Genomic DNA, 24,746 nt, shown 5'->3' on the forward strand with positions numbered 1-24,746 from the left:
TCTTTGACAAACCTGACAAAAACAAAAAATGGGGAAAGGATTCCCTATTTAATAAATGGTGCTGGGAAAATTGGCTAGCCATAAGTAGAAAGCTGAAACTGGATCCTTTCCTTACTCCTTATATGAAAATTAATTCAAGATGGACTAGAGACTTAAATGTTAGACCTAATACCATAAAAACCCTAGAGGAAAACCTAGGTAATATCATTCAAGACATAGGCATGGGCAAGGACCTCATGTCTAAAACACCAAAAGCAACGGCAACAAAAGCCAGAATTGAAAAATGGGATCTAATTAAACTAAAGAGCTTCTGCACAGCAAAAGAAACTACCATCAGAGTGAACAGACAACCTACAGAATGGGAGAAAATTTTTGCAATCTACTCATCTGACAAAGGGCTAATATCCAGAACCTATAAAGAACTCAATCAAATTTACAAGAAAAAAAAAAACAACCCCATCAAAAAGTGGGCAAAGGATATGAACAGACATTTCTCAAAAGAAGACATTCATACAGCCAACAGACACATGAAAAAATGCTCATCATCACTCGCCATCAGAGAAATGCAAATCAAAACCACAATGAGATACCATCTCACACCAGTTAGAATGGCAATCATTAAAAAATCAGCAAACAACAAGTGCTGGAGAGGATGTGGAGAAACAGGAACACTTTTACACTGTTGGTGGGACTGTAAACTAGTTCAATCATTGTGGAAGACAGTATGGCGATTCCTCAAGGATCTAGAACTAGAAATACCATTTGACCCAGCCATCCCATTACTGGGTATATACCCAAAGGATTATAAATCATGCTGCTATAAAGACACATGCACACGTATGTTTATTGCGGCACTATTCACAACAGCAAAGACTTGGAATCAACCCAAATGTCCATCAATGACAGACTGGATTAAGAAAATGTGGCACATATACACCATGGAATACTATGCAGCCATAAAAAAGGATGAGTTTGTGTCCTTTGTAGGGACATGGATGCAGCTGGAAACCATCATTCTCAGCAAACTATCACAAGAACAGAAAACCAAATACCATGTGTTCTCACTCACAGGTGGGAATTGAATAATGAGATCACTTGGATACAGGAAGGGGATCATCACACACTGGGTCCTATTGTGCAGGGGGGGGAGGGATAGCATTAGGAGATATACCTAATGTAAATGATGAGTTAATGGGTGCAGCACACAAACATGGCACATGTATACATATGTAACAAACCTGCACATTGTGCACATGTACCCTAGAACTTAAAGTACAATAAAAAATATATATTTTTGAATTTTTTTGAATCAGGTATGTATAAAATACTCTGATATGAACTTAAGGACATTGAAAACATTTTAATTTTTAATATATATCAATTATAAACTGAAACCAACAAAACTGTTTTGTATTAAGACTCTTTTAGAAATGAAACTTTGTCCTAGGATGGAGATAGTCATTTTCTCATTGATAAAGAAATAATAATTGTTTGCTGAGGTATGAATAAGAAAAACACATAAAGAAAAGTACCTTAAAGAGGATATTTTAAAATTCTACGCAAAGGGAAATATATTTATCACAATAAATACCAAGTCAAATAGAATAAAATATAAGAAAATAAAAATAATTTGGCCAGATGCAGTGGCTCATGTCTGTAATCCCAGCACTTTGGGAGGCTGACGCGGGTGGATCACCTGAGGTCAGGAGTTTGAGAAAAGCCTGGACAATATGGTGAAACCCTGTCTCTACTAAAACACAAAAAATTAGCCAGGCGTGGTGGCACATGCCTGTAATCCCACATACTCGGGAGGCTGAGGCAGAAGAATCGCTTGAACCCAGGAGGCAGAGGTTGCAGTGAGCCAAGATCATGCCATTGCACTCCAGCCTGGGAAACAAGAGCGAAACTCCGTCTCAAACAAACAACAAACAAACAAAAATAATTTATGAATGTCCGTCCATCAACATCTGTTCTTGAAATCAGATACTAATTCTAGGGATTAAAAAAACTCAAGACATGACATTAACTAAACATAAAATCCTAATGATTACTTACTGTATAAGAGAAGCTCTTTCAAAGTACTGAATGGCTTTTTCCCAAAACTGGGTGTCAATGTAATAGGCTCCAAGCCACTCAATGACTTCAATATTACAAGGAAAATACCTATATGACTGGAAAAATATATGGAATGTAACAATACAACTTCAATGGCAACATATAATTTACTTCTTGAATACTTTACCTATTGAATAAATTTATCCAATATGACATTTCTTAATAAAGGAGTATGAGCGTCCTAAGTACTTTGTAAATTCTGAAACTCTGTAATACTTAGAAAACCTAAGCTTTGCTTGACACATTTTTCAATTATCTGTAAATACTTTTGCTATAACAATATATGAGCTGAGTTCAATTAAATATTTAAAAGAATAAAAAAGAGATGCAAATCGTGCTTCAAGAGAAAAATGAATTTATACTTCTTTTTATTATTATTATTATTAATTATTATTATTTTAAGACAGTCTCGCTCTGTCGCCCAGCCTGGAGTGTACTAAATGCGATCCTGGCTCACTACAATCTCTGCCTCCTGGGTTCAGGCAATTCTTGTGCCTTAGTCTCCTGAGTAGCTAGGATCACAGGCATGCCACAACCACACTTGGATAATTTTTGTATTTTTAGTAGAGAGGGGGTTTCCTCATGTTGGCCAGGCTGGTCACATACTCCTGGCCTCAAGTGATCTGCCTTCCTTGGCCTCCCAAAGTGCTGGGATTAAAGGTAAGGGCCACCACACCTATCCTTTTACAATTATTATTTTAGAGATGGGGTCTTGTTATGTTGCCTAGGCTGGTCTTGATCTCTTGGTCTTAAGCAATCCTCTCACTCTGGCCTCCCAAAGTGTTGAGATTATAGATGTGAGCCACCTCACCCAGACCTATTTCATTTTTTTTCATTAAAACAAGTAAAAAACTAACCTCATGCCTGGCGTGGTGGTAATCTCATCACTTTGGGAGGCTGAGGTGAGCAGATCAGCTGAGGTCAAGAGTTCGAGACCAGCATGGCCAACATGGTGAAATGTCCCTCTACCAAAGATACAAAAATTAGCTGGGCGTGGTGGCAGGCGCCTGTAATTCCAGCTACTCGGGAGGCTGAGGCAAGAGAACTGCTTAAACCTAGGAGGAGGAGGCTGCAGTGAGCCGAGACTACACCACTGTGCAGCAGCCTGGGCGACAGAGCAAGACTATCTCAAAACAAAACAAAACAAAAACTTCATTTTCCAAGAATGCTTTATTTTAAATAAATCATTTTAAAACTGGGAAGATCTTCTAAAATTTCAAAGTCTTGCTGCCTTTATAACAATTCATAAAATGCTAAAACACAGAAGGAAATTAAGATAACACACCTACCTCATAGTAATATTGAAATGCTTGAGATTTATCTCCTTCATGATCATATAATTCTCCCAGTTTAGATAAAACTTGAGGATCGGTTGGAACAACACTGACCACCTGCATTAGCCATTCAATAGCTTGACTGGGATTTTCCATTAATTCATATCTTAGGCAATGTCAGTTAAGGAAAACATGTTTTCTAAATTCATTAATCAATAAACAAACTTAAAAAACATTACAGTAACAATATTTCTTAGCCTACACTAATGTGCTATTGTGTACTGTTTCCTCTGGATTTCTCAGGGGTGGAGATGGAATGCAGCAGTACTGTGGAGGCAACATTCTCGCTCCCTATGTATAGCCTGCTTTCCCTTTTCCTTCATTACTATCCACTAAGATCAACTCCCAAATTTCTGGTAGAATTATTCAAAGTATTGTCCAAAAATTGTCCTTAATAAAAACGTCCTGAATGTTGCATCCAGTTATTCTCTCTCTCTTAACATGTTCAGCATATTAAGGGAATTACTTTCATGTGTTTTTCCTGTGAGTTTTCCCTAATTAGATTATAAACCCAAGGATAGTGGGTTTTTTTTTTTTTTTTTTTGTAACTTTCTTTAGTACCTACTAAGTCTTCTGTGTATATACAAATAATTTATTCATACCAATACTTTTTGATTAATTACTATTTATTTTATACATATTAGGTATTTCAGTGAAATGAAGATATTCCAATCCAAAGTTTATGGAAAAGAAGCACTGTTTTCAATGGTGACAAGGGTGACACCGGAAAAATCTACTGTTTTTAATGATGACAAGTGTGATACCACAAGAAAAAAAAAATGGAAATGTACTCAAACAGTCTCAAATATATCAATTGCTTGACTTGATCCTAGCTGATCATGAATTGGGTAGTAAAAGATAATGACACTGGCAGTTTCAGAGAAATTAAATGAACAAAAAGACTAACAGGAGTAACTATGATGCTATCTGATCTAAAACTAATTTTTTTTTGTTTTTTTTAGACAGTCTAGCTCTGCACCCAGGCTAGAGTGCCATGGCACTATCTTGGCTCACTGCAACCTCTGCCTCCCAGGTTCAAGTGATTCCCCTGCCTCAGTCTTGGGAGTAACTGGGATTACACGTGCCTGCCACAACACCTGGCTAATTTTTGTATTTATAGTAGAGATGGGGTTTCACCATGATGGCCAGGCTGGTCTCGAACTCCTGACCTCAAATGATTCGCCTGCCTCGGCCTCCCAAAGCGCTGGGATTACAGGTATGAGCCACTGTGCCTGGCTTAAAACTAAAATGTTTAAATAAAATTCTTTATCAAAAGTACAGCAGATGGTACTTAAAATTATTAATGGTACACCTTACGACATATAAAATTTTCTACACATATCTGTATAAAATTTAAATCAAGATAACAGTAACCTGAAAACCTACCTAAGATGTTTAACGCTTCCCAACATTGTGGCCAAAGCTTACTAAAATAAGGAGAGAAATTAAAGTGCTTTTCAAATAGCATGAAAAGCATTAAAAACATTAACACATTTCTGCTTTTTTAACCAAGAGCAGGGCTTATTTAAAAAGCTACGTGTTGTGGAAGAAACTGATATGAGGGCAACATTTTGTAGTTCTACATTCCCCTGAGTTTGAAACATAATACTGATACACATAGTATACATTCAATAAATGACTATTAAATGAACAGAATGAATGAGTGAGTTCATATGAAGAATTACATAATTTTAGAGGGTAACAGTCTTTGGACACCTCATTATAGCTACAGGTCAGTTAAAAAAAATAAGAAAAATTATCCAAACTCAATCAATAGTACAAATCAGTAATAAACAGTATTTTATTTAGTAAGTTAGTGCTTCAATGATACCCTACAAGCTTCAGAATTAATACAATGTTCTAAAGCACCAAACTGACTTTCAATGAATGGTTTATATGTACCCAAAATGTCATAATTACTTCAGTTATTTTCAAAATTTAATAAATAATAGTTTTAACCATTAATTCCTCTTTCAATGCAAATAACATTTTAAAATAGCATTACTCAAATGATTTTTTTATCACATGATAATCTGCTAGTTAGATTATCCTCATCACTTACTTCAAATATTATCCTCAATTACTTCATTAAACTTATTTAATAATTGATCTTCAGTCACCAATTGAGAGAATTAATAACTGTCCCTAAGTTTTTCAAATAAGATACATATTTGCTATCTGGTAAAGAACTTCGGCACTGTTTCGTAGGATTGCATGAAGTTTCAGGAAACAGTCCAAAGCCTCATCCAGCCGATTTAGTTTCTCATAGGTAAGGCCTTAAAAAAACGAAAAAGAAAAAAAAGAAAACCTATAAGCGTCATTATTGGTATTAATTTATTTAACGTTAACAGAATAAATCTCAAAATATATGTAAATATTTATCCAAAAGAGAAAATGAAGATGAACTGAGGTTTTTGTTTTTTGATACAGGGTCTCGCTCCTGCTGCCCATGCTGGAGTGTAGTGGCGCAAACATGGCTCACAGCAGCCTCGACCTCCCAGGCTCAGGTGATTCTCCTACCTCAGCCTCTCAAGTAGCTGGGATTATATGCGTGTGCTACTATGCCCAGTTAATTTTTTGTATTTTTAGTAGAGACAGGATTTTGCCATGTTGCTCAGGCTGGTCTGGAACTCCTAGCCTCAAGAGATCCACCTGCCTCAGCCTCCCAAAGTGCTGGGATTACAGGTATGAGTCACCACACCCAGCCAACTGAGAATGTTTTTAAAGAATAATGTTAGGGTGGGGATTCTCCACTGGCAGACACCAAAAGATGCTACAAAGCTTCAGTGATTTTAAAAGTGTAGTGGGGGGCAGGAATAGACAGACCAATAGAACAGAACAAATAGTTCAGACATGCACTCAATTATAGAGTTTAAAGACATAATCAGTGGGGAGGAAAATGCTAGTAATAAGTGGTGCCAGAACAACCGACTATACATTATTATTATTTTTTTTGTGTGTTGGGGGGGCAGAGTCTTGCTCTTTCGCCCAGACTGGAGTGCAGTGGCGTGATCACGGCTCACTGCAAAATCTGCCTCCCGGGTTCACGCCATTCTCCTGCCTCAGTCTCCCGAGTAGCTGGGACTATAGGTGCCTGCAACCACGCCTGGCTAATTTTTTCTATTTTTAGTAGAGATTGGGGTTTCACTGTGTTAGTCAGGATGGTCTCCATCTCCTGACCTTGTGATCCGCCCGCCTCAGCCTCCCAAAGTGCTGGGATTTACATGCATGAGCCACTGCACCTGGCCATTAATTTTTTTAAATGTAGATTCTTATTTCATAAAAAATGAACTCAAAATTTTGAAACTCAACAGAAAAAACAAAGCTATAAGAAGAGTATGAAAAGAAAATATAGAAAAATGATTTATAATCTGAAGGTAAGAAGGGCTTCATAAAGCAATAAACAAACGAATAAAGCAATAAACACAATTTTTTTAAAAGACAAACTTGGCCAGGCGTGGTGGCTCACGCCTGTAATCCCATCACTTTGGGAGGCCGAGGCAGGTGGATCACTTGAGGTCAGGAGTTCGAGACCAGCCTGGCCAACACAGTGAAACCCTGTCTCTACTAAAAATGCAAAAAATTAGACTGGCATAGTGGAGCATGCCTGTGGTTCCAGCTACTTGGACGGCTACAGCGGGAGAATCACTTGAATCTGGAAGGTGGAGGTTGCAGTGAGCTGAGATCATGATAATAAAACAATTCTTCCATAGAAGAAAGTAGAAACAAAGTTAAAAATCTAAGCAATGGAGAAAGGAGAAATATTTAATAGTTACAAAACAAATAAATAAGGATATATCTAGGAAGCAAGCTCCTGCATGAAGAGCTTGTGCCTCTCTTCAATGCTCTCTTCCCAGATACCCAAGTGGTCATAGCCTCCCTTCCTTCAGTGACTTGAAACATACATTCTCAATCAGGCTCTCCCATGGCTAATTCCTTCTCGCCTCCCCTATACTTCAAGGTTGGCAGTAGGCCTTCCCTCCTCCTTCAGGCAGGAGATTAAAGAGTCTTTTCTGGGAGGAAAGATACAATTGACTTATGGGCAGGTCTCCAACTAAACAGACCAGACCAGACAGATGCCCTACAGCAAAGTACCAACCCATCAATCTCCTTCATAGACCTAGAGATTCCACTCAGTTTTTAGCCATAAACTCCTGACATAACATAGAAAGGAGAATAAAATAAGTAAACCAAAGAAAGCAAAAAATACCTAGGCAGGGAAACGTTATTAACAATCCAAGAGACAAGACCCAGTACTGTACGGACAGGCGTTTGCAAAACTGCAAATTCATGCCCGGGGTGATGATGCTCCACTTCAGGCAACCTCTGAAAGGCGGGGAAGAGAATGTGATGGTGGTAAGACTCCATGGCTTGTAATATTTGGCTTATTAAAAACAAAATCTGAAGTAAAGATGGCAAAATGTGAAAATGTGTTAAACTGGGGTGATAGGTACACGGGTACTTATTTCTTGTGTGTACTTTTATGTATGTTTGAAATTGTTCATAATTAAAAAGTAAGCAAACGGGATTTTTTCCCATCTATCAGCTTGGCAAAAGTTAAAAAGAATGATAATATCCAGTATTAGCAGAAATTTGGGAAATTAGGATTATACACTGTGATGGAAAAGCCTTTTTAGAGGGCAGTAAAGCAAGCCTGATCCAAATTTTGCAGTGCATAGCTTCTGAATCATTAATTCCATTTAAAATAAACTATAATCTGAGAGGCTGTAGTCTTCAATTTTCTGTTAGAAGGAAGTCAACTCCTCCTCCTAATGTGTTTGAGCTCTTTAAGCAAAACAAAACAAAAACAAATACAAAGCAAAAAATAAATAATTTAAAAAGCAATTTCGCCTTGTTTCACTTACCAATATTATAAAGCGCTTCAGTACAAGAAGAATCATTTCTTAGAGCCTCTTTATAGAATTCAGCGGCCTTCTCATAATCACCATTTGCAAAAACTGTATTCCCTTTATTAGTAAGAGCTGCTGGATTGTATCTATCAGAGTTCACAGCTATATCTGCATAGCTGCTGGCTTGTGCAAAATCCTTTCCCTAAGTAAAATACATATACAAATTATTTGAATTTCATGAAATACTTTTTCTGACTGTTCTGAGATTATAGACATAATAAACAGACTTTCTGAGATTACAAATATAATGAACAAAAATATTTTACATATCTTGGTCTTGATAGTCTGATTCTACATAAGAGTTTTACTCATCAAGCTCAACCACCCAAGCTTCTTGTGATTGACTTCTCCACAGTCTCATTGTTAGAATAACAACACTATTTATATGTAGGTGGTTCCACGCTCAACGCCCAAATTCCATGTCACCATTTGCTGCAGCGCTCCCCCTCCCACTGAAGCCCTGAAATAGCTGTCACAAAAGCACTACCCTTCCTGCTCCTAGCACACTGGCTGTGTCACCTACTAGGCCTCTGCACTTGTAGCAATCCATTGTTTTTTCCTGTCTCCATGCCAAATTCTCTGTCAGGGCCTTGCCATCATTCACGTGAGCTACAGGAACCTCTCTGTTCTTAAACATCATGACCATCTGTGCCAGGTCAGCTTGGTTAACCCAGGAACTACATTTCTAAGAAGCTCCTTCACTACTAGGCTCTTGTCTAGACTTGGCCAAAAGAGGAACTTGTGTGACATCTGGAATGCAGACCTGAAGCAGTGGCCTTTAGTCTCTGAAAGGCTTTTTCTTGTCATCAGATGCAGGACTGATGCAGAAGTGTCCATGGGTACCAGCTTCTCCTCACTCACTCCACTCCATGGGCAGCTCTTCTTCCTGACTATGCCGTCCCTGCTCCATGACAGGGTTTGGCTGTGGCCCCCAGAGGAGGCAGCTGCACAGAGGTATCTGCTTCCCACAGAACTCCCCATGAAGGCCCTCTGGGTTCTACTGTGGCAGCTGGATAAGTGCGGCCACTCACTGACTGATGGCGATTCCTCCTCAGATCTCCAGCTCCCCTACTACATCGTCACCACCAGGCTCCTTCACAACTGTGTAACATTAAATTGCCATGCCCCTTCTCCCATGTCACTCACAGTGACCATCCCTGGTTAAACTTTGTAAAAAGTTTAGATATAGCTTATATATAATAAACCTGACCCCTTTAAAATGTAGAATTCTGTGGCATTTAGTAGGTTCACAAAGTTGTGCAACCACTGTCAATATCTACTTCCACCCTCAAAAGAAACCCTGTACCCATTAGTAGTCACTCCCCATTCTCCTCTGCCCCCAGCCCCTGGCAACCACTAATCTGTTTTCTGTCTCCATGCCTATTCTGGACACCAAATATAAATAGAATCATAAAATATGCAGTCTTTTGCGTCTGACTTCTTTCACTTAGCATAATATTTTTAAGGTCTGTCCATGTTTTAGCATACATCTGTGCTGCAGTCCTTGTAAAGTCTGAATATTAACGTCCCACTGTGTGGATAGGCCACATGTCCTTTATCCATTCATTGCTGATGGACACTTGGGTTGCTTCCAGGCTCCTTTATGGTTAGTACAAATAACCCTGCCATGAACATTCACGTGCAAGTTTTTGTGTGAACTCTGATTGAACTCTGAAACAAAAATTGGTACCTACAAGTGGGGTGCTGCTGTTATAAAAACATGTAACGTTGTCTTTTGGACTATGCAGCAGGCAAAACTGAGAAAAGCTGTGAGGGGCTGTGTTGGGGACTGGAGAGATGGTGGAGCATGAGTGAGCCTGCAAAGGCAGAAGGCATCATCAGAGGCTGGATAAAGAGCAAGCCACACTGTCACCGTGAAGCACTGACACAAGTGGCACCTACAGAGCGGGTTAGAGGACAGGAAGTGTACCTGATAAATATGCCCGTGTGGCCAAGGGGGTTTCTAGGTAGGATGCTGAAGGGCCAATGAACTTATTTTAACTGGGTATACAATTGATCAGGTATAGGAAGATAAAAATGAGCTAAGGAGAGAACTGTTCAGTTTGCAGGTAGAATTTAGAGAAAATATAGAAGAACTAGGACTTGCTAAGGTAGAAAATAAAATTATTTCATGTCTCCAGTTTCTTGTGGTGGCACAAGATGGCAGGTTAGGGAACAATTCAAAGGTGTGGCTGTAATACCTTTCGTAAACATCTCACAAAGATTTAAGGTCATACCTAGCAGACCTTCTCTCCCAGGTAGTGAAACGGGCTTCTAAGACACTTCAAGGCTCCGTTCCACAGCAGCCTACACACCTAGTGGAAAGGGGTCTGTCCCGAAAAGAATTATGGATGCAGCTGTTGAGACATGTGGGAAATCCTAACAAGACTTAGAGAAAACCCTCCAAGTTTTTAGGCGAGTTGTACTGACTGTTGCTAGTTTGGATTAAAGGGACAGATAGAGTCCAAAATGAAAAAAGCTCTCTGTGTCCCAAATGTCTCAGGGCAGAACACAAACTGAGAAAGTTAATCAGCTGCAAACACAGCCTATTTCTTTCTTTTCTTTTTTTTTTTTTTTAAGTTATGGGATACATGTGCAGAATGTGGTTACATAGGTATACATGTGCCATGGTGGTTTGCTGCACCCATCAACCTGTCATCTAGGTTTTAATCCCCACATGCATTAGGTATTGGTCCTAATGCTCTCCCTTGCTTTCTACTCCCCGACAGGCCCCAGTGTGTGATGCTCCCCTCCCTGTGTCCATGTGTTCTCACTGTTCAACTCTCGCTTATGAGTGAGAACATGCAGTGTTTGGTTTTCTGTTCCTGAAACATAGGCTATTTCTTATACAAAAGGAAGATGCTCTCAGAAGGCAGAGCCAAGAGTCATAGAGGAAAAAGAATTAGGGGGCCACTTCGAGGGAGCAGAGCTGGGCCCTAATCAAGGAATATTCCTTTTTCTCAGACTAGGGAGCACTGGCCACACCTGCTTTGCTAGGTTTCAGAATCATTAAAGAAAGTGACTGTGATGTGCCTCCATCCCTCCCCTTTGGGGATGAGTGTCTTACAGGGGATGAGTGTCATGTCTTTTCATTCAGAAATCTTTGGATCAAGAAGAAATTGTGCCTGAGAAAGCTCCATTTCTTGTTTTTTTTTTGTTTGTTTGAGATGGAGTCTCGTTCTGTCGCCCAGGCTGGAATGCAGTGGCACGATCTTGGCTCACCGTGACCTCTGCCCTTCAGGTTCAAGCAATTCTCATGCCTCAACCTCCCGAGTAGCTGGGACTACAGGCATGCACCACCATGCCTGGCTAATTTTTTATATTTTTGGTAGAGACAGGGTTTCACCGTGTTTAGTAGAGATGAGGTTTCACTATGTTGGTCAGGCTCAAACTCCTGGCCTCAAGTGATCCACCTGCCTCGGCCTCCCAAAGTGCTGGGATTACAGGTATGAGCCACCAAACCCAGCTGGAAAGCCCCATTTCTATTCAGACCTGATGTAGATCCTGGCCTTTGAACCTGATGCTGTGGTGGAATGAGACTCTGAGAGTCTTGGGAGGGCTATGAGTAACTGGGGTCTGAGTGCAGGCAGTGGTAGATTGTTACAATAATGACTTCAGTGGATCACACCTCCCAGGATTCATGTATGACTCATTCAGGTATGATTCTCTCTCATGTTTGTTTTGTTCAGTAAAATAATAACAAACTCAATGTGCTAATACACACCTGTGTACTGGGGTTTGCTCTCATTGAACCCAGTCCCACCTGAGAAGGCTGATCCCCTGCTGGGGATGCTCTGAAGGAAGACTGAGTTGCCCTGGCCAACAGTTCAGCTAAGTGACAGGCATGAGGTAGGAATTTGGAACATCCAGTCTCAGTTATGCCTCAGAGGATGGCAGCTGCATGAGTAAGGCCAGGCAAGCCCAGTGAAAGAAGCATCCAGGTGAACCCAGCTCACTGGGTAGAATGTAAGCAAATACCTGGTGATTTCAAGCCACTACGGTTTGGGGCAGTTCATTACACAGCAAGAGAAAATAGATACAACTATATGCCAGATACCAACAATATACTTTCAACTACATATCATATATAAAACTACAGGCCGGGCGCGGTGGCTCAAGCCTGTAATCCCAGCACTTTGGGAGGCCGAGGCGGGCGGATCACGAGGTCAGGAGATCGAGACCATCCTGGCTAACACGGTGAAACCCCGTCTCTACTAAAAATACAAAAAAAAAAAAAAAATTAGCTGGGCGTGGTGGCGGGTGCCTGTAGTCCCAGCTACTGGGGAGGCTGAGGCAGGAGAATGGCCTGAACCCGGGAGGCGGAGCTTGCAGTGAGCCGAGATGGCGCCGCTGCACTCCAGCCTGGGCGACAGAGCGAGACTCCGTCTCAAAAAAAAAAAAAAAAAAAAAAAAGCACCTGTCGTCAGCAAGGCACTGTGCACAATACAAAGCTGAAGCTGATGGGCTGACGGAGAAGAATCACATACAAACTATTAAAATACAACGCTGTAAGTGCAGACAAAATATTCTAGGAGCACAAAGGGAGGTGAGAATATCTGCCAAGGAGCGTCAGGAAGCCTTCATATTTCAGTTGGGTCATGAAAGTAAATTTAAACAAGAGGTTGGATCAAATGGAATATTCTTACAATAAGGGCAGTTCTTGGTAATCTGTTAAGCCCATTCCTATGCCATTATTCTGAGCAAAACTTAAGCAAAACCCAAGACGCTGGAAATTCAAGAGCTAGTGGCTAAGGCAGAGTTAAGGAGCTGTGGTAGCTTTCTAATAGTTTACCGCCCAGGTATATGGTGAGGTCTGGGTTGCTGTCATGCCTTCATCTGGGCCCTTCCTGGCCCTGCCACCTCAGCATCAACAGTTATTCCTAAGGAAAGCTCTTATAGTCTTCTACACGCAGGACAAAATTAAATCTCAGATCATTTCCTCTAAGAATCATAGAATGACAGAATTGAAAAGGATACTGAAAAATTACAGTTTAGTTGTTTCTAACCTCCAGCCCTTAAAATCGTAGAGGTTCTCAAAGTGACATATGAAAATCTACAATTTATTTATTTATTTATTTTTTTGAGACAAGATATCTGTCACCAAACAGGAGTACAATGGCACAATCATGGCTCACAACAGCCTTGACCTCCCCAGCTCGGGTGGATCCTCCCACCTCAGCCTTCCGAGTAGCTGGGACTACAGGCACGCACCACCATGCCCAGCTGATTTTTTGAACTTTTTGTAGAGACAGGCATTGTGTTGCCCAGGCTGGTCTCAAACTCCTAGGCTCAAGTGATCCACATGCCTCAGCCTCCCAAAGTGCTGGGATTGTAGGCTTGAGGCACCACACCTACCTATAATCAATTTTCAATATTCAGAAAAAGTCTACGAGAAATTCTGTATTTTCTGGTGAAAAGAAATGACTCTTATACACACTTCCCTCCCAGCACTTTCTTGCCTCTGTACTTTTGTTTAGTCCCCGTCTCCCTACAAATGCCCCTTTCTATATTCTGACCGGCAAGATCCAACTCTCTATGAAATCTTTCCTGAAAGCCTTAAATTAGAATGTTCTTTGCCTCCTCTGAATTTCTGAAGCACTTATTATCTATGTTAGTTTATTGTTCTCTACTTTAAACCTTCCTTCCTTGTCTACCTCCTTTGTTCCAAAGACAAGAACGCGCCCCTTTAGGGAGCTTTTAGACTTTCGGTATTCCCATGATTGGCGTCCAGTAGATGCTCAATGAAAGCTTGTTAGAGATGATACTCTGTAACCTTACATCAGTCTTTTAACCTAAGATGTCACTTTCGTTACTAACACAAAAGAGTTGAAACACATCTCTAGCTCCTCCAGCTGTACGTTCCATAATCTATGATGTGATACTTACCACTACAATTTTTCTCCCTCCCTTCTCCTTCAGAGATGGTCCTTCTCACTCATGTCTGCCAACTCAGCCCCTGGCCTGGCACTTGTCATGATCAGATCCTCTATACACCTCAGTCCACTTACCATTCTCCACCAGTATTCTTTGGGGTTTCTCCTTAGGCATGATCCTCAGGCAGAAATTTAGCAATACAAAATTAGCAATACAAAAAAGAGTTAATCATATACTAATATATTTAACTCTTAGTAATAAAAAAAACTTACCATATAATACAGGGCTGAGAGATTGGTCGCAGCTGCACTTTTCACTCTACTGTCCTTTTTTTCCAACATTTTTAAGATCTCTACAGCCTAGAAATGGAATATCTGAAGGTTACTACCATTGTAATACGACAGTACTCAAGCTTAGGGTTGGGGAAAAGATCAGTGTTCCTGAAGGGTACGACCAGGGAAGGGCACAAAAGGCGTGGATTAACATGTTCAAGAAAACAGATTACAAGAAGAGAATTTCATTTGAGAACTAGAATTTATAAAAAAGAAAAAAATGGAAATTCTGAAATTAAAAATATAATTAAGACAACAGAGCTGAAGAGAGGCCTGGTAACTGGAAGAAAGGTCAGTAGTAAGTAATGAGCCTTGGAAGGCTTGGGCATGGTGGCTCATCCTATAATCTCAGCACTTCGGGAGGCTGCGGCAGAAGAACTGCTTGAGGTCAGGATTTTGAGACTAGACTGGGCATAGGCGTGAGACTCTGTCTAAAAAATAAAAATATGATGATAATAATAATAATAATGAGCCTTGGGAGTCATGTGATGCAGTTGAGTGTTTATCCTGCATAACGGGGTGGGCAATGAGGCCCTGAAAGGTTTTGCCTAAGAGACGTGATCAAATTTGATCTTTACAAAATAATTCTGAGGTTTCTGCTTCTGGCCATGACTGACCAGCCTACAGAAGACCATTCTTTGACAGAGAACAACTAGAAAGATTATAGAAAATACTAAAAATATTTTTGAAGGCACTGTAGAGCGAGCTAGCAAAGCAACCAGGACTTCAAGGCCAAGGTCCCAGAAAATGTTCAGACTAAATGAAGCATGGCAAAATAGATGGCTAAAAAAAGTTCCTAGAAAAGAACACAAGAGACTTATGAGAGCATAATGAAAAGGTCTAAGAGAAATGTAATTGGAGTTTCAGAAGGCCAAGAAGGAAAAATCGCACAAAATTTTTCAAAACCAGTAACAGAAAATAATTCTGGAAGTATTACAAAAAGTGATCTAAAGTAGATCCAAATATAATTACATTTTTAAATCATGAGAAATGAAAGTATGTTTTTAACTGCCTGGCAGGTCTGAGACAATCCTAACCAAATAAGATGTGTGGGGCGCTCAGACACTTTACATGAAAGGTGAATGAGTATTCAACCTAGAAATTGCTACAGAATATCAGAAAGAAAAAACAAGGTAGAGAAAGGCACTGGGTCTTCCTTCCTTCCTTCCTCTTAAAACACATTCACTGATTAGAGGATGCTTGACTCTTGGTGCCTCCTGCTCCTAGAAAGCAGCTGTGTACAAGCAAAAATAACTGTGTTAGCGTTTATAATGGTTGTCAACTATAGCTGTTGCAAATGTCTGACAGATTCTGAGATGTGGGCTGTTCAGTGTTTGACCTCAAATGAAGTACCAGTAGGCAAACTGACTCAATTTTTTTGAAGGACAGAAGATTTTAAAACACTCAATTTCAGATACTTTGGTTAGAATATGAGTAAATTGTTATCCTTTTATTTGTATTATTTGCACAACAAAGTTGCCAAGCAAATTATTCTTTTAAAGGGTTTTTGATGACTTCAAAGAAAACTGATGGACGTTTCTAGGTCAGCAGTGTATAATTCTACAAAGTAAACACTGGAAAAGAAAAACCCAAACATTGTATCCTCACTTTCAAGATTCTGGCCGGGGGGTGGTGGCTCAAGCCTGTAATCCCAGCACTTTGGGAGGCCGAGACGGGCGGATCATGAGGTCAGGAGATCGAAACCATCCTGGCTAACACGGTGAAACCCCGTCTCTACTAAAAAAATACAAAAAACTAGCCAGGCGAGGTGGCGGGCACCTGTAGTCCCAGCTACTCGGGAGGCTGAGGCCGGAGAATGGCGTAAACCCGGGAGGCGGAGCTTGCAGTGAGCAGAGATCCGGCCACTGCACTCCAGCCTGGGTGACAGAGCGAGACTTGTCTCAAAAAAAAAAAAAAAAAAAAAAAGATTCTATCATTTGCTTAAAGATTTTATAACACTGCCACAAGTTCCTTAAATTTATCTAAAAAATAATTGCTGCTAATACTGCTTATCCTATAGAAACTACCTCACTGATTCTTTATACAACCTCCACAACTATTAATATAAAAGCTACCACTATTTTGAATCTCTAAGTTTTATAAGCTGCATTTCACTTTAAATAAGAATTGAGATAGTTTAATCTTCACTTTTAGACTGTGTCACAATAAATGGTATATTACTTTAAAATATAAGGCACTTGGACAGGTGTAACTCATATACCCATTAAACTCTCCAAAGTGTACAGGAAAAGAAAGCTATTCTCTACAACATCCACAAAACAAAACAAAAAGAATGCTAACAAGCAATAAAAACAATTTTTTTTAAAAAAAGGAGTGTTATAGTCCTTTGTATCATTCCTTTTAGAAGCAGCCATTTACATTATAGTCAAGGACATGTGTTAAATTTTTAAATTTTGATATATACTACTTTGTAACTCATTAATAACAATACTTTAAGGCTATATTTAACATCAAATCTATTTTCTCCCAAAATGGTTATTATGAATCCAAAAAACAGTGCAATCCAAAACTATTACTTAAAAAACTTGGCAAAGGTATTTACAACTTAAAACATCCTAAATGGTTATCACGTGACAAACTAAAAACACTTCATATCATACGTTTCTAAACTATGATCTATTCTAAAAAGGCTACATAATTATTCTAATAAAAGGAACACTCGGGTATTTTTTGGCTCAAGTTTTTGTTTTGAAATAGGCTGTTTTCATAACTGTTCTCTACACGTCCATAAATCTATATAAAATATTTGTTTTTAAAAGAATATTCTAAGTTTATTTATAAACGGAACTGATAAAGTGCAGTCAAAATGGCAAAACAAAAAATAAAAATAAACAATGTTAGCTTGTCTGTCTGTTTCCCTGAAAACAGCGAGGAAAAGGGATCTATGTCTGTCCTGGTCTCCTTTCCCAGCTGATGCCATCTAGCTCCCGGCTTCAGCATTCCACTGAGCCCGCCCCTACACCAGAACTGGCCTCCAGGCCAATGGCTTCATTTCATCCACTTTGGGCTTTTTGGCAGAGTCTATTTTTTCAATTACAAAAGTGGCTACAAACACCATCATTATCAAAAAGACCCATACTCTGTGATTTCAGCATCTTTTTCTTGAGGAAAAAAAAAAAAAAAAAAGTATTTAGAGCTAACTCCAGAACTATATCCTCACAGAAGACATAAATTTTTCTTTTTCACTTTGAATTGTAAATAAAGTAGTTGCCATCAAATGATTATTATGAGATACATCAACCCAATCCTTTTTCACTTAATAACATTTCTTTCAAACTAAGATTGTATTATACCCACCTCATAATACTTACAATATACAAACAAAAGAAAGAGTGAAAGCAGCAATGATGAAAAGAAAGCAGAAATGGCATTTTAAAAAAATCAGTAAACCAATTGATATTAAAAACTTGAAAATGCAAATGGAACATAAGATACTTTGAACGAGAGTAGCTAGGAAAGCACAGATAGTAAGATCTGAGTTCAATAGGTTTTAACATTTAAAAATTAGTGTTTATTGCTTAATAAACATAGTTTTAAAACATGAGCTATGATAATGCATTCTTAACCTTTTTTTTTTTTTTGAGATGAAGTCTCGCTCTGTGCAATGGTGGGATCTCAGCTCACTGCAACTTCTACCTCCTGGGTTCAAGCAATTCTCCTGTCTCAGCCTCCCAAGTAGCTGGGACTATAGGCACACACCACCAGGCCTGGCTAATTTTTGTATTTTCAGTAGAGACGGGGTTTCACCATAATGGTTAGGCTGGTCTCAAAACTCTTGACCTCAGGTGATCCACCTGCCTCGGCCTCCCAAAGTGCTGAGATTACAGGTGTGAGCCACCACGCCCGGCCTCTTAACCCTTTCTAAAAAGATCATTTAAAAATAAAATGTCAAAGGAAAACTGTGCAAACATGGTTTTCTCCATTTTGTCATCTATAACAGTACATGTCACACACAAAATTTTTTTGTCCATATAGCACTTTAGCAAGATAATAAAGACCAATTTGATTCACATCACTTCCATATAAAAAGCATTACAACATTAGAGAGTCACTGGAGGCATTTTTCATGACCAAGGATGTGATGATCAAATGACAGGATACTTTGAAAAGTCTTTTTCAAATGTTTTGTAAATGCTCAAAAAATTAAGCTCAGTAAATTAACATATGCAATGGAACCACCCCATAGTACTACATTAATTATATATATGTATTTCATGAACACTAGGGTTGCTTTTTTCTACTCTCATATTCTTTGAGTAGATAGTATTCTCCCCACTTCCTTTGTTAGTCCTTTCTGTTGTCTCCCAGAGCAAAAAGTTCTCTAAATAGGAAGACAACCTGAAAGCACAGGCTTGGGAGAGGATGTGGGAAAGACGCTGCAGCTTTTCTCTGGTCCTTGCTCTCTGGATCTAACTGGGAAGAGCTGAGTGTTCTAGGTGCTGGCATATAATGACACTAACCACTGGTGTTACAGACTAGGACATCAAGTCATTCTGTTCACTCTCTTTGGTTATCCCTCTTTCTTACAGCTGTCTAAGCCTCCTGATTGTGTGTCAGCTCTGTCCTAACTGAGAGACTGCTGAAGGGGGAGCACCCACTCTACCCCCACACAAGGTAGCAAGGGAGCAGCAGTGCCAGTGAGAGATCTGCAGAGTTCTAAAACCCCATACAGCCATGTATGGACCCTTCCATTCCCAATGCAGTGTCAATGAGGAAACCAAACACAAAAAACAGACTATAAGGAAGCTGCTCTGGTGAGGATGGCAGGCTCCCAGCTTCCCATGCTCCCTAGCATAATCAGTGTTCCTAACAACTTTATGCTTTGGGGAACACTTTGAAAACCTCTAGGGGAAAGTTAATCTCCAGAATAGAATATGGTTTATAATTTAGCAACCATGCTATACAAAGAAAGTATTTACATTTTAAGAAACAACGGCCAGGCACGGTGGCTCACGCCTGTAATCCCAGCACTTTGGGAGGCCCAGGTGGGCGGATCACGAGGTCAGGAGATCAAGACCATCCTGGCTAACACGGTGAAACCCCGTCTCTACTAAAAATACAAAAAATTAGCCAGGCATGGTAGCTGGTGCCTGTAGTCCCAGCTACTCGGGAGGCTGAGGCAGGAGAATGGTGTGAACCCGGGAGGCGGAGCTTGCAGTGAGCCGAGATCGCACCACTGCACTCCAGCCTGGGCAACAGAGCGAGACTCTGTCTAAAAAAAAAAAAAAAAGAAACAACAGACAAAAATTAATAAAAGTTTAAAACTACTTTAATGAAAATTACGATAAAATAGAAATAAAAATATTAAACTTCAGAATAATCACAGATAACATTATTCCAGAAAGGAGTTTCCCTGTTTTTATTGCTTGACCAATTAAGATATGGAATTCCATCTGAAAAGTTTTTTAAAACTTACCTGGTTATAGTCCTTTTGTCTCAAGTATGTGACTGCTTTGTTTATTTCCAGATCATTGGCTAGCTCTACATATTGAGAAGCTTTCACCACTTCCACGCACCTATAAGGGAAAGCATAAAAAAGTTTACTTGATTTCGTTTTAGTATATTGATACTGTTGGTTTTCTTAAATGTGGCTTTTCAAAGATTTTTTAAAGGGTCCCTAGTACTCTGTAAAGGTAAGCACTTGATTTGCTCCAACACAGGTTTTAAGTTACTGAAGTCTTCAGTTCTAAATTACTTTTCTTATCCAATTTATCATTAGTCTATTTTAATTTCTAATCAATTTAAGTAAAAATTGGATTGATATCTACATTCTCATTTTTGAATTAACTATTGTAACAATTTCAATTTGTAACAGATGAGTTTCCATATATTTTTCCATCTTAAATGCTCTCATGGTGAGAAAAATTCTACAGAACTTATAGAATATATTTAATTTGACAGAATGCTGTCTTTTTGCTGTGTCCTCACATAATAGTAGGGGCTAGCTAGCTCTCCAGAGTCTCCTTTCATAAGGGCACTAATCCCATTCAAAAAGTATCCTACCAGCTGGGTGCGGTGGCTCATGCCTGTAATCCCAGCACTTTGGGAGGCTGAGGCAGGCGGATCACGAGGTCAGGAGATTGAGACCATCCTGGCTAACATGGTGAAACCCCATCTCTATTAAAATACAAAAAACTAGCCAGGAATGGTCGCGTGCACCTGTAGTCCCAGCTACTCAGGAGGCTGAGGCAGGGGAATTGCTTGAATCCGGGAGGTGGAGGTTGCAGTGAGCCGAGATCGCGCCACTGCACTGCAGCCTGGCAACAGAGTAAGACTCCGTCTCAAAAAATAAAAATAAAAATAAAGCGTCCTACCTTCATGTCCTAATCACCTAGAAAGGGACGACCTCCTAATACTATCACCTTGGGGGTTAGGATTTCAACATATGAATGTTGGGGGAACACAAATATTCAGATCATAGCACTCCAGATATCAAGTGTTACTATATATAGAAATGTAAGCAATGTGGTTTGACTGCAAGAGTAGAGAAATGGACCAAAGGGATTGAATAAAGAGTCTACAAACAGACTAATGTATAGTCACTTGGTATATGTCAAAGGTGACATTACAGTGCAGTGGAAAAAGTAAACTATTTTCCATAAATGATGCTGGGTTAACTGGATAGCCCTATTACAAAAAAGAAAAGAGAGATAAAAGAAAAAAAAACTTGACCTTACTTCATACTACACACAAAAATCAATTCCATATAGATCCTATATCTAAATGTGAAAAGTAAAACCTCTAGCATATAGGAAAATATTTTCATGAAGTTGGGGTATGCAAAAATTGCCTTAAAAAAACACAAAAAGAACTAACCAAAGAAATACAAACAAGGGCAAAAGTCTTGAATGGGCACTTCTCAAAAAATAATATTCATATGGCAAATAAACATATAAAATCAGCTGTCAGTGAAAGGCAAATTAAAACTACAATGAGATGCCACCAGTATGGCTGGCTAAAATGAAAAAAAACAAAATACACCAAGTATTTGTAAACTATTCGAATTTTGATGCACTCTTGGTGGGGGTGTAAACAAGGATAGGAACTTTGGAAAACTGTTTAGCAGTATCAAAGCTGAACATACACACACCCTAGGACCAAGCCATTTCACTCATAGGTATATATCTAACAGAAATGTAGGCACCACCCACCAAGAGACATGCACAATTGTACCATAATATTGATAGGAGCATTTACAACAGGTACAAACTGCAAATCACAATGCCCAGTCACATTGAAATGGATACATTTTTACATATTAATACCATGAACTACTAGATAGCAATGAAAATGAACAAACCACAGCTACATGCGAGGACATGGACAACACAAACACAGAGTAAAAGAAGTCATATGCAGAAGAATATGTACAGTATGATCCATTTATATAATGCTTTTAAAACCTGGCAAAACTAAATTATGGATGCCTGCTTAGGTGGTTAAAGTATGAAGAAAAGCAAGGAAGTGATTATCATCAAAGTCACTCTTCAGGGACATCAGTCACTCTTCCGAGTTGGATAGCCAGTGATTAGGATTGGCATTTTGCAAGTTGCTAACAATGTTCTATTCTTTAAATTGTACTTATCAGGGTATGTAATGGTTAAACGTTTGTTTGTTTTGTGATGTATCACTGAGCTGAGTTACCATTTTGGATAATTTTTTGTATGTTTATATTTAACAAACATAAACAATCCAGAAAAAAGGTTAAAAATAATTTAATCGTATACAAATAAGTTAACAGAAACATAGTAAGAATGCCAGAAGAATTCATAGTAAAAATCGCAAGTAATTGCAGAACTAAGTTTTCTCTTCTGTTTTTTCAGTAAAACTGTGGGATTATGTGTAATTTCCATTACACATGACAGTTACCTGGACAGCATTAAAAAAATGTAGATGCTCTATCCCATTTAAGACCAACCGAATATCTGTTTTTAGTGAGTTCTTCAGTCAGTGGCATTCAAGAACTATTTGCATAGTACAGAGCAATGGTTCTGTATGTGGGATTTATATCACAGAACCCCCTAGGAGGCTTTATAAATACTGATCCCTCTGTCCCAACACCCAGAAATTCTGATTCAACTAGTCTACGGTGCAGCCTGTGTGTTAGGACTATTTAAAATTCCCTGATTTTAATATGCAGTCATAACACCGGTAAAGAGTTACAGTATAGTAGGTATCAGAATCACTTGGGGAGGCTTGACACAAATGCAGATACTCACTCCAGACCTCAGAACCCTGACTCAGATCTACAGAGAAACATGTAGGGAGCCAGATTATCTGCACTTTTAACAAGTAACCAGGGCAATTCCAATGAACAACAATCATATGCTACGTAAGAAAGTTTTGATCCAGCCGGGGGCAGTGGCTCATGCCTGGAATCCCAGCACTTTGGGAGGCTGAGGCGGGCGGATCATGAGGTCAGGAGATCGAGACCATCCTGGCTAACATGGTGAAACCTCGTCTCTACTAAAAATACAAAAAATTAGCTGGGCGTGGTGGCGGGCGCCTGTAGTCCCAGCTACTCGGGAGGCTGAGCCGGGAGAATGGCGTGAACCCAAGAGGCAGAGGTTGCAGTGAGTGGAGATTGTGCCACTGCACTCCAGCCTGGGCGACAGAACAAGACTCCATCTCTAAAAAAAAAAAAATGCTTTGGTCCAGGACCAACCACATAGACAACAGTGGTCCCATAAGATAATGGTGCTGAAAAATTCCTATTGCCAAATGACATCCTAGGTGCTGTAACACAGCATCACAACATTTGTGGTGATGTTGGTGTAAACAAACCTACCGCACTGTGTCAGTCTTATGAAAGCACAGCACATACAACTATGTACAGTACATAATACTTGATAATAAACGATTATGTTACTGGTTTATGTATTTACTGTACAGTAAGGCATCGCTTGATGATGGGGATATGTTCTGAGAACTGTGTCATCAGGCAATTTCGTCATTGTGGAAATATCATAGGGTGTACTTACACAAACCTATATGGCATGGCCTACAACACACTGAGGCTATACAGTATAGCCTACTGCTCCTAGGCTACAACCCTCCACAGCATGTTACCATATTGAATACTATAAGCAAATATAACACAATGGTAAGTATTTGTATATCTAAATCTATCTGAACATAGAAAAGGTACAATTAAAATATGGTATAAAAGATTTTTAAAATGTCATGCTTGTATAGGGTACTTACCATGAACGGAGCTTCCAGGAATGGAAGTTGCTTTGGATGAGTCACAAAATAAACTCTGAGTGAATGTGAAGGCCTAGGCTATTACTGCACACTTTTCTACAACTGGCAGCACAGGTTTGTTTAGATCAGCATCACCACAAACAAGTGAATAATGCATTGTGCTACAACTTCGAGGCAGCTACGATGTCACTAGGTGATAGGAATTTTTCACCTTCCTATGTTACCAGACCACTGTTATATGTGTGGTCCATTATTGACTGAAATGTGGTATATAACTACTTTATTTACAAAATAACATGAGTAATAAGAAAAATATCTTATTAGGAACTTTAAAATAGCTTATATTAATCTTAACATATATTATCTGCTTGATAAATATGAATCAACATTTATATTCATTTTTCTAATGACAATTTAAATTTAAAAGTATAAATTATGAAAACAACCATATCCATGCAGTATTATAGACTTTCTCTCTTACCAATCATAACCTGCAGCAAAAGATGTTTCAATTACAGGAGCAATGAGTTTTGCAGATGTCATAATGTATTTTTCTGCCATGGCTTTCCTATATCAAATAAACCAAAAAGTTGTATTTAGAGATACAGTATAAAATAGTTTAGATTTCCTAAAATTTAAGTGTAAACATTATCAAAACTAACATACCACAAAAGCCTACTAAACAATGGACAGCTACCATAGAAATCTATTTATGACTCAGGTTTAAAACCATGACTAGGAAACGTGATTAGCAAGCCATGATTGCCTGCTGGGTCAACGGTGTTCATTTCTTTTCTTTTTCTACTTTATGATGTCATCTGACAAACTGAAAAGATACTGGAGAAACACAAGGCCTTGCAATGGAACTTACATAGCCTACACTGCAGACAGGAAAGTAAAGAGTGAAATTACCACTGAAGAAATTGTGTGTGGTAAAGAGTAAAACTGAATTACTA

The 24,746-nt window shown here is 39.1% G+C and overlaps 1 protein-coding gene across 17 annotated transcripts in view; it reads right to left on the reverse strand.

Annotated features, from left to right (window-relative positions):
• Positions 1–24,746, reverse strand: part of IFT88 (intraflagellar transport 88) — a 121,663-nt gene that overhangs the window by 50,623 nt on the left and 46,294 nt on the right. For all 17 annotated transcript variants that reach the window (XM_077973719.1, XM_077973718.1, XM_077973716.1 and 14 more), the window contains 7 exons: positions 24,272–24,358; positions 20,003–20,102; positions 14,506–14,592; positions 8,315–8,501; positions 5,617–5,725; positions 3,405–3,555; positions 2,056–2,171 (listed from right to left, as the gene is read on the reverse strand). In XM_077973719.1, the coding sequence (XP_077829845.1) occupies positions 2,056–2,171; positions 3,405–3,555; positions 5,617–5,725; positions 8,315–8,501; positions 14,506–14,592; positions 20,003–20,102; positions 24,272–24,358 (837 nt within the window). The remainder of the gene's footprint in view (positions 1–2,055; positions 2,172–3,404; positions 3,556–5,616; positions 5,726–8,314; positions 8,502–14,505; positions 14,593–20,002; positions 20,103–24,271; positions 24,359–24,746) is intronic.

The sequence above is a fragment of the Macaca mulatta genome, chromosome 17 (genome assembly GCF_049350105.2).
Source record: "Macaca mulatta isolate MMU2019108-1 chromosome 17, T2T-MMU8v2.0, whole genome shotgun sequence".
NCBI classification, from domain to species: domain Eukaryota; kingdom Metazoa; phylum Chordata; class Mammalia; order Primates; family Cercopithecidae; genus Macaca; species Macaca mulatta.